Source organism: Diplotaxodon limnothrissa, linkage group LG11, assembly GCF_057381915.1.
Source record: "Diplotaxodon limnothrissa isolate DT_005_m linkage group LG11, D_limnothrissa_male_GT1.1, whole genome shotgun sequence".
Classification (NCBI taxonomy): Eukaryota; Metazoa; Chordata; class Actinopteri; order Cichliformes; family Cichlidae; genus Diplotaxodon; species Diplotaxodon limnothrissa.
In genome coordinates this window covers 32,982,377-32,993,543 of record NC_140606.1, presented here as the reverse complement: position 1 = coordinate 32,993,543, position 11,167 = coordinate 32,982,377, and the positions used below count along the sequence as shown (strand labels likewise).

Genomic DNA, 11,167 nt, shown 5'->3' with positions numbered 1-11,167 from the left:
GCCTCTAGCCTCACCTGAAACAGCATTTGTTCACCGTATAACACAAAGCCAGCATGAGTGCAGAAAGCACCTAAGCTCACCAAATCCTCCATCCAATTCAGACTCCAAATCTTCAGGTCCAATTTTCTGACCTCAGTGGTTATTCTTGTCTTAGTCATCTGGTGATAACACACTGCCATTATGTGAGTGCCTGTATGTGTGTGTGTGTGCAAAGTTGGAGGCTTTGAAGGTTCCTGTGATCTTTTAATGAAACATAACAGGCATAATTTAAGATGCTCACATTATCTCATGACCAAAAGAGGAGCATGCGTCAGATGTGTACAGTATGAAGGTGAGAGAGTTAAGAACTCAATTTCACCGCGTGCACGTTCCTTCACAAAAACACACTCACTCATATGCACAAACATAGGCAAGGGTGTAAACTCTCACTCACAGATATACAGCTGAGTACTCCCTGCTGATGTTTCCTTGTGAGATGTCATTACATGATAAAGAGGAAGCCATCAGGAAACCGCTTAAGCACTACTTCCTGTCTGTTGCCAAGGCGACAGACCTCATTCTGCAATTGCAGAAAAGTTTACCACGACTTTACTCATGTTAATTTCTTGCAGAAGGGCAGGGTAGGTGGCAAAACAAAGAGGCAGGTGTGCTCGATCGGATACTGGTGGGCTGTATCCTGTCCAGGCACTCCTCTTAGTCCAGCTGGGTCTCAGTGCGACTTGTAACCTCAACATCTGACAACAATTACCATTTGCAAATGCTTAGTGGATATGTCTTTTTGAATGGCACAGGCCTCGGCCAAAAGTCTTTCAGCACAGCTGGTTGTCATTCAGAAAAAAAATATATATAGATAAACACACAGCTCAAGAGGCAGGGGACACTTCCTGATTCTAAATGAATCGTTGAATCGCAGACATTTGCTGTAACTGCTGAGACTTATTGAGACCTTTATGTGTATTTGCATGCCTCCGATTCAGATAAGACTTTATGAGTTTTATGGCCACTGATTGAACAATAGTTCATTCAGGGGAGCAACACTTTTGGACTTTAGTTTTTATTGTAATCTGATAACAACAGAAACATTTCAGCGACAATGCGCTAAGTTAGCTTGTAATTAAAATGTTAGTGTAAAGATTTAAAAAAAATTTAAAATGGACAACTTACTACAACATTATTAAACAACTAAAGAAAAGAACTAATATAAAGCTTTAACTTTGTTAATTATCACATTGGTGCTGTGTTTCTACACAATCTTTAAACATAAAAAAAAAGCTGTAGAACAGTTAGTGATCTCTGACTGTTTGTGTACGTCAGACACACTCCTGGCTACTCATTGTTTTGATTCTACCTTCAAAAAGAGACATGCGGGGAGGGACATGGCGCGCAGCAGAACTGACAGGAGCCACATTCCAGCGAAGGTGAACAGCAGTAAAAAAAAGAGTTAAGCCTCTCCCCTTTCAATGGGCTGCATCACTGGATTATTCGTAAATTCTTTCTGGGTTTTTCACTAGTCAGAACAAGCAGAGGCACAGCGTCAGCAATACAGAGAAGAGCAGGGAAAGAGACAAGCCGATTCAGAGTGCCAAATTGTGAAGAGCGAGGCTAAGAAAGAAATACAGTGGTTTGGAAGAGTTTGAATTTGAATTTCAGAGGGAAACACATGATAGCGTATAGAGAGAGAAAAAGCAAGAGAGAGAGAGGAAGAGAGAGCGAGGGAGAGAGAGACATACACACACACTAAGGGGTGTGTCACAGCAATTTAGTTCCTCAAGGAAGTACAACTCAACATTATCTTAAGAAAAGGGTGGCAAGCACTGACAGAAGCGCTGCAGGAGGGCTCTTTTTAGGTTTTGGTTCTGTTCGTAGTTAAGATGAAGGGATCCCGTTAAATTGACCAGCCTGTGCTGTCAACTTGATACACAGAGCAGAGGCAGACATCTGACACAGACAAGGAGGGAGGGGGACTCAGCACGCACACACAGGTAAGAAACTTCTGCTGTGTTCATATGCCAGTAAAAAAAACAACCTCTGGGACTAGATATCTGTGGTCTCTCCATTTCTTTAATCTCCTAAAAATTAAGAGTATTAATTAAGGGTTTCCAACAGAGGTTAGCTAAGAAGAGGGATGACTGGAAACTGTGTGACTTTGCTTCACTTCCCCATCTTGAACACGAGTTGGAAGATATGCATGTATGCTCACAGTCATGCTGGGACAAGTACAGTGACAGGCACAGATGTAGAGCTCTCATTTTTTTGTTTGCACAGGCTGAGAGTTGCTCAACTCAGATCTCAAGGCAGTGAACTTTAGTTCTTCTTTGGCCTACTTTGATTTGAAGCATGTTAAGCCCAAGCCAAAGACAGTGAAAGCTTGCAACATAGCTCTCATGGCCGCACACATTCAAGGGACAAATACAACGCTGAGGGCCTTTGGTAATGACTCCTCGCCAGTGCGCCAACGGCTCTGTTTCGCTTCCCTTTTGAGGCAGTACAGATGTGTGGCAGGCTTGAACAACTCTGCTAAGTTGTGCAATGTTGAAAGAGAAACTGCAATATCTGCTTTAAGAGGATTTCAAAACGCTTCCTCGTTTAACCTAAACCTATAAAGCAGTCATCTTTACTGAAACAAAAGTATTACTTGGTTAATAACAATAACATAAAGCAAAATTAATTCTTAGAAACCTGTATAAAACACTTTATATACTTATATATTTATATAATTGAAAAACAGGATCACAAACTACAACAATTACCCACAGTTCAAAACATACAACGGAAGTGACATTTTATTCAGCAAGATACTGATCTATTACAAAAACCTGCTGAGTAAGGACACAGAAACTTCTCCTATTTTTTATGCTGTTATTGTCTCAGGTTGTCCAGAATATCATCAGGTACTAATGCAACTACCGCCAATCAATGATGACCTTTCTAAAAATGGCATGACAGACTCGTGTCTCTGAGCTGTTCCCAGAATATTCTCAGTGTTCAGTATGAAAAAAGGCAACTAAAGGGAACATACATTCCTTTAGGTCCCAGAAGCTACAATCCAGTATAGAAATCTCAGGGCTGGTATGAGAAACAGTGAGGATTTCATAGATAATGCTCAGCTGCACTCTAGGAACATTACAAAGAATATTTAGATTGGCTCAGTCAAAGGGGGCGTGCGAGCAGATCTATTTTCATAACACAAAAACAGTAGAATAAACAAAGATGCAAGCACGTAAGTACACACGAAACATCAAACAAATCTTTTATTGCTAAAAAGTTGCAGACAAAAACTGCAGGAAAATGACTTTTGCTTGGCCATACACTCTGTCATCCTTGCAACTAAAAACATGTAGAAACACGAACAAACACAAAAACACTCAGGCTTAATGCTTGAGTCATCTGAGGAATGCTAAATATTTACCTCTCCTGCCTGCCTGGATGACTCCACCAATAAGGACAACTCTCTTTGACTGTCCATTAACCTACCATTTAAAGATTCTGCACTGCCTGGATGTTACAGCAGCTCTGAAACTGATTAAGGCCATCTCTGCTCTGATAGTTCTACTTCTGCATTTTTGTGCTTTTCCTTCCAGCATTAGATTTCACACAGCATGCAGTTTCAGGCATTTGGGAGGGAAACAAACACTTGAACATATAATGGAGTCACTCCCTGTGGATGTCAACAACAAACTGATAAATGCTCAAAGGCCCTCTTCTATCCATTTGTACCAGAAAATTGCTGCTCAACATTGAGCGCATCCTCGACATGATCGACTGAATGATGTCCATTACAAAACACTGGTTTTATGGCAATATGCTGCTGTAGCATCGAAATGTTCCGGTGTTACCCAAACAGCCTCAACCCCCTGACAGCGCTGCATAAAATAAACAATGCTGATGCACAAAAGGCCAAACAGCGACCTGTCTCGTGCTGTGGGAGTTTCACTGTGTGGAATACTGGCTGATGACTGCGCACAGTGCACATCCTTCCGATCCCAGTAGTCTTTTTAGCAAATAAATGAGACTGAAGTATGAAACTGAAATAGCTGTCACACTGCTCTACTTTCATTATCACTGTTAAGGGAAATTAATCTTATGAATGTTTTTGAATTCCCCACAGGGACCCCAAAGCTTTTGTAACAAAGGGAGCTATTAGAAATGTGACACTTGTTTGAAATTAATGGTTGTGCATGTAAAATAAACCCTACTAGAGATATGCTATAAAAGTGACTGTTTGCTTATAATGAATTTTGGAGCTGGGAGTGGGATGCATAACAGTGATGGGGAGAATCACAGCGAGTGCTACTTATTTGCATGATATGATCGTTAATGTGACTCGATCACTTTTTCATTCATGAGTGAATGGTGGAGTCATTTGCTCACACTGCTGACTGTGCATTGCTGGCACTGGGCGACTTGAACATCATATTTTAAATGATGTTGCTAATAACAATAAACAGGGAGGAAAGAAATGCATCACAGGAGTTACAGTTGTTGATAGCTGACAGCTTACAGAAAATATGCGCTTAATAAATAGTGTTTACATCCTGTTTCGACGTTCCACTCAAAGGTAGACCCAGTTAGAAAAATTGAGGTAGCGTGTGGATTCAGGGTGCTCACTTCCTGTTCTTGTTCTAGCACTGATGCAATGTGAAAAAAGCAGGCGCGGACATGCTTGAGCTATGCAGCCTCCCTGCACCCCTCATATACTTGTCCATACAGGCCACAAGTCAGGTTTAGTGCAGAAAATGACTCAGAAAGAGGTTCAGAAACAGTCTTATTAACTGGAGACCTGTTTAGACTTTGAGATTCTGCACATGTGACAATACTAAGTGACACAGGAAGTAGGAGAGAATGCACAGCTGCCTCGGTGGCACTGATGTTTGCTAAAGATACTGCATATCTGTTGATTCTGTGTTACTCATAAAACATGGATTAATATGAAGCAGAAGCTAAGCATTTAGGCTCATGCTTAAGCTGCCGTGTTTCTGGAACTGGAGATATAAGGCTAGAGCTTATCTATTTAGCATTAATATTCTACAAACACACTTGTTTGCTTCATCCATTGTAAGAGTCTTATTGCTGTGATACTTTCAATCTTTGTTCTTTTGGTGATGTGGGAATTAAATCTTATTTTGCTTGCCCACTCTTTGCAACACTCTAACAAGAACATCAGAGAAATCAAATTCAAATGTAGTTTTCCTCTGAGAGTGATCCACTTCATATCTGCTTGCTTCCATGTTAGAGATTAGAGGGAAATTAGATGGAATTAAAAAAGAATTAATTCAAACTGTGTTGACAATCAAAGATAAAACTGTGGATTTTGTAGTTCTGTCATAGTGTGCTGTATGCATGCTGATGACTTCCCGAGGGGGGGGGTTCTGTGATGGATGTTAGGTGTGGTTAGAATCCCAGGAGTGAAAATTAAGTGCCTCTGTGGAGGCTCCTCCATGGTAGTTTTCCCTTTTGGCAATGTAAGTACATGTCAGATATCAAAACAAACACTGTAACTAACATAAGATGAAGGCATTGCTTCAGAATTTAACACACTACATGTTCAGTGTTTGTGTCGATGTATGTTTCTAATTTAAAGATGACAAATAAAAGGCTTGAACTGTTACTAATATTGACACTAAGATGGAGTTTTATGATGTGTAAGAAGGGTCAGTGGATGATAATCTGAAAGTTAAAAAGTAATGAGGGAAGACTCGCCACTTTGCTGTAAAACATGTTTCTCCTCCCTTTCCAACAGTTAAACCTTGTAGTCAGCAATCATTCTCCAACTACTCAACTGGAACTGCTGTTTTAAATCGAGGGCAGAAAGAAAAACTGTTTTCTTTTAAGAGTGTACTTGTGTGTCTTCTCCTTTCAGGTTTAAACAGGACCTCTTTAGCACTTCCATGCTAATTCATTCAGCCAAAAAAAGTTGTGCAATCTAGTCTTTACTTGCCTACCAACAGGATTTGCTGTCGATTTACTGTGATGGGTATGGGTAGTGACAGGAAATCTGCCTGAAGAGACAAATTCAAACTTTCAAACTGAAAATGGTTACCAATCAGTTTAATCACAGGAAGCTGAAACTGTAAATGTTGAACATTCTGCCTCTATAGCTGAGAGAACTACACACTGTGTAATGATATCCTGTTGGGCTATTTATGAGCATAAAGTATGAATATTTTATTTCTTTTCACTGCTTTCTTTCTGCAGGTATAATTATGAAATTTTTTTGTCTATACACAAATTTAATTGCGCTCAAACTGAGCTGTAAAATGTTTATGTGGATATTAAAACAGTTGAATAGTTGTATAATAACTTTATCAGGACAGACATTAAAATGAAATATTAAATTAATTGTCTTCATAATTCAGGCAACAATGGATGCGTTCAATGCCAAGGACATGGCCATGAAGGCACAGAAGAAAATCCTCAGCAGCATGGCCACAAAAAGCTCTGTACAAATGTTCATTGATGACACCACCAGTGAGATCCTAGATGAACTGTACCGGGTCTCCAGAGACTACTTGGGAAATAAATCAGAGGCTCAGAAAGTCATCAAAGACCTCATCAAGATTGCAGTCAAGATTGGCGTCCTTTTCAGGAACAACCGCTTCAGCACAGAAGAGCTGGCAGTGGCCCAAGACTTTAAGAAGAAGCTCCACCAGGGAGCAATGACAGCTATCAGTTTCTATGAGGTACACTTCCCAACTTTAATTTTTTAATCCATGATGTATGAGTAAGCATACATCACCTGAAAGAAATTTGTGCCAATGCACTTGTTTTCTAGCTCCAATTGCAAAAGAATGCCAATTACTCTCAAATGGGGAAAATGTTTTGTGCGCAGCATGAACTTCAAGGCTGGAAAATCAGGCAACTTCAAGAGGTTTCTGACCTTAATTTTTCCACAATAAATGCAATTTGCAGTTGTGTTAATATTTCCAATTAAAACAGATAAATAAATATATTAATCACATGGCATCAAAACGTCCAGGTTAATTCACTGTTGAATAGGATTCTCTTATGCATCAACGCGTGGCTCAGACGTTGCTTTAAAGGGTCGCTTGTTTTATTTCAGTTCCACATAATCAAGTGCTTGTTTCTCTGCTTTGGTAATGTGAGAGAACAATACGTTGATATTGAAACTTCTGTATTGGGATTAAAACTGAATATGCAGGAAGATTAATGATGCAAAATAACAAAAATATGCAATCTCTAAGAAGTCTTTAAACCTGGTAGAATATTCATACATCATATCCTGCTACTTCACATTAAGATATTATACAATTTGACTTGTATGAAATACGTAACATGAATGCATGTCTTGTCTGACGCAGGTGGACTTTACCTTTGAAAAAACAGTGATGGCAGACATCCTGACCAGCTGCAGGGATCTGCTGCTGAAACTGGTCAACACCCACCTCACCACTAAATCTCATGGTCGCATCAACCATGTCTTCAACCATTACTCCGACCCACAGCTCCTGACCCAACTGTACAACCCTGATGGGCCCTTCAGACCCAACCTCACCAAGATCTGTAAAGGACTGAATAAACTAGTGGAGGATGGGACAATATGACATCAGAACTAAATTTCAAACAGACACTGGGAGATCAACAGACAGACTCAACTAGGACTCCGAACTGCTTGTTTTTCTGTTACTGAGGACTGGCAACATAAAACAAGTCATTTGAGAACCAACCTGCTTTCCCATAGTTCTCAAAGAACATGAGGGATACAAAAAAAGCTTTGTGGAGTCATTCAAGTTTTTGATATTTTGGGGCCATAAATATATATTATGTAAGTGATGCTAATCTTCTATTCAGACAGTGTCCAGAGAAAACAAACTTGAAATTAAACAGATATATTCTGCATTGATTATTTTACTAGGACACAAAGTATCATCTAATATTTGTGACTTTGAACTGTATTATTCAGAACTACTGATATTATGCATTATAATCACTGATATGAATCAGGTGGACCGATGCATAAGCAAGTTAGGCCTGGGAACAATACCACTATAGTACAGCACTGCCATCTGGTGGTTAAGATGATGCTTCTGCAGCAACAAACTGTATTTACTGAGGTGTCCAGACAACAATCAAGCCAAAAATAAAGATAATGACCCCAGAGTGCACAATTACTGCGACCATGACTGTATTTTAAAAACATGTTTAGCTCAACAAAAAGACAGACTCTTTACTCATGACTGCTTGGACATCCAATCTATAATTCATGATTTTTGGATCGCAGTAGGGCTTAAAAAATGTTTAAATTCATTGGCCTACTGACTATTCGTTGGTCTTATATGGCAGTTAAAACAGATAAAAATCAACTCCAATTGGACATTAAATCTCCCAAAACAGCTAAATCTACGTGTTATACTAAAAGAAATATTTGTTAGCAGTAATGTGAACAAATGTCATTTAACATGGGATAAAAATATGTATTTTAAAACAAACAATACAAAATTGAAAAGACATTAGAAATATAACCTTAACAATACAATCATTGCTATCAAATATTCTAAAGCCTACAACATTTTTTCTTGCATTTTCAGCATTAATAGAAAAACCATCATTCTAACCAGTTCATTGTCATCATCATTATTACAGTAAACACGACTTGTGTTTTAGATTCCATTTCCTAACGTTACAAGTCTGAAAATATGAGGCAGTTACACACAAACCCTTTTTGTGTTGACCATATGATCATCTGACTATAAATATGATTGATTTTTAATTCTTCAAATTTCAAGTTTCCAACTTCCCAGATGTGAATAGTCATATGAAGCTTTTCACAACCTACAGCATGTCTCACCAAATAAATAACAAGTCTACAATTGTGCAATATAAATTTTTAAATGGAAGTGTGAAAACACTTTTATACTTTAAGCAGCAGCGGGATCACCGGGGATTCCTTTTCATTCCTTTATCCGTAACGCTCCATTATTCTGGAGATCAAACAGCGCATCACGGCTCCCTGGGAAAGCTCCATTAATGTTCTGAGTGACAGACATGTCACAGTTCAAAGATCTCATCTTCCTTGTCTCTCAGTTTCCTGGTCAGTTTGGTGACAGTGAGCGGTACTGTCCCCTGTACTGCCATCCTGGAAGATGAAATGACACTCTGTGACCTCGTAAGCGGCCGGCAATCTGATGTCCTGTTGTTGCAAGTTGCTTCTAGTGCAGCAAACCTGGCAAATAAAATAAATATATAACAGAGCAAGTCGTTCAGAGTGTACTGACTTTAGGCTAAATTGATTGGTATTCTTAAAAAAAATATCGCTGTTGCACTGGTACTATCACCAGGCCATTAGAAACTGCATTTAAAGCAGCTATTAAGCATTGGGAATCTTTTGAACAGCCACATTGTGAGTGGCTGATGAAATATTAAGAAGGCCAGAAAGGTGGATGACTATACTTGACATGACAATCTAGGCTAATCTGACTATCAGATACTATCCATGCATATCTATGCTTAGCATCAAAATGCATTATATTTGACCATGACCTCAACATTACTTACACATCAGTGAAGGTACAATATTTGCAAATTACACTGCCACTGACCATTTCTCATGCAGTAATATGTTCCAATATTAACCTGGAGGAAAAAATGTTAATCTGAGTAACATAATATTTCCACTGAACTGTGTTTAGGAATACGAATGGCATGAGTATAATGGCCCAGGGATTATGACTAAAAACATATGCATAAGCAGGACCAACTGATCTAACTATTAGTGACTTAAATACGAAGAGAGTAAGTCTCTGTAATGCTACAAATGACCCTGACTGGACAACAACTGTGCAAAGAAAAGAGCAACCAGCGACAGGCACAGTTATACCTTTTCTCTGCTTCCTGGCATCCTTTGACTGCAGCCTGCTTGGACTGGCTTATCAAGTCATCCAACCTTTTCAAAAAATCCCCTGGAGTGAGATCTTTTCTGTCTTCTTGCTTTTTCTCAGAGGAACTCCCTATGTGTCCATTGTGAAGTGAAGCAGAGTTACCACTGCCATCCTCCTCCGCCACATCCAACCCATTACTGCAGTCATCCAGGTCTGATATCACAGGGATTGTCAAAGACTTCTTCAGGAATATTGAGTCATTGGTGTAAAGCCTGTTTGCTCTTTTGATTTGCTCCATCTGAAAGAGAAGATGTCCTTGTGAACCTTTTGTTAATTAGTATTAGACTTGGCTAAATCAAGTCTCACTTTTACCGAGATCAGTAGGCAGACAGGAAACCAAATAAATACATGCCATTTTAAGGCAAACACTTTTTCATAGTATGCCCTAACAGCTGAATAAACAACTTAATTATGTAGTTGAACGTTTTGTTGAACCACTGAGATAACCTACCTCAATAAATATGAAAATAAAACAACGACTATAAGAAAAGTGAATATTCACCCACATTTACATTTCAGTATTGGCAAATCAAGTATTCAGTTAGAAGACATCATATCGCAACAAGTAAATTTCAATATAAGCTTAATATGAACTGTTAAAGGCGCAAAAAATGAATACTTGAACTAATTCAGTCTCAGAGTCAAATCAACACAGTCATACTCACAGACACTCCATACTTCAGCGCCAGGCCTTGCAGTGTCTCTCCCGGCTGAATTATATGTTCAATGCGTCTCTGGTGCACCGGGGACAGCGGAGATCGGATCAAACTGCCGTAAGATCTTGTGCGGTTCCCTTGGAGTAGGTCGTCCCCTCCGGCTGGTAGTGGAGCTCGCTCCCCTGACATTGTCGTAAAACACTTATATTGTTCTTTTTTCGTGTGGTGGTAAACAACCATGTGGGCCTAAAATGCGCTTACCAGCGAACTTCACTGCTGATAACATCTTTACAATAATGGCTTCCGCTTTAGCCCATAACTATCAAACTAGCAGCTTAGTTAGCCTGCTAGCTAAGGCTATCAACTTAATTAATGTCGTCGCGCGTTATTTTTCCAAGCGTTCAATATTTTCTCCAAATGACAGCCGTTTAAACTCTATAGAAAATTTCTTGGATTACAAATATAACGTACCTTATCTGTCAAATACACACCTAAAAGTCGCTGAAAAACTTGTTTTCAAAACTCTTGCAGTCAGCTGTCTACAACCATATGTTGCCATGGCTGCCGTGTTCACTGACTAGTCCGATGATTCGCCACAACGTGTTGCATTAAAGA

The 11,167-nt window shown here is 39.3% G+C and overlaps 2 protein-coding genes across 2 annotated transcripts; one reads left to right on the top strand and one right to left on the bottom strand.

Annotated features, from left to right (window-relative positions):
* The first annotated feature begins 1,814 nt into the window (after window positions 1–1,814).
* Window positions 1,815–7,799, top strand: tnfaip8l2b (tumor necrosis factor, alpha-induced protein 8-like 2b). The gene is made up of 3 exons (XM_085365861.1): window positions 1,815–1,982; window positions 6,357–6,680; window positions 7,320–7,799. Exons 2-3 carry the CDS (start codon window positions 6,363–6,365, stop codon window positions 7,560–7,562), a joined length of 561 nt encoding a protein of 186 aa, XP_085221987.1. The 5' UTR covers window positions 1,815–1,982; window positions 6,357–6,362; the 3' UTR covers window positions 7,563–7,799.
* A 789-nt stretch (window positions 7,800–8,588) lies between these two features.
* On the bottom strand, window positions 8,589–11,138 carry lysmd1 (LysM, putative peptidoglycan-binding, domain containing 1). The gene is made up of 3 exons (XM_085365860.1): window positions 10,562–11,138; window positions 9,836–10,134; window positions 8,589–9,181 (listed from the first exon to the last, which is right to left on the bottom strand). The coding sequence occupies exons 1-3, from the start codon at window positions 10,790–10,792 to the stop codon at window positions 9,007–9,009; spliced, it is 705 nt and encodes a 234-aa protein (XP_085221986.1). The 5' UTR covers window positions 10,793–11,138; the 3' UTR covers window positions 8,589–9,006.
* Between the last annotated feature and the right edge of the window lie 29 nt (window positions 11,139–11,167).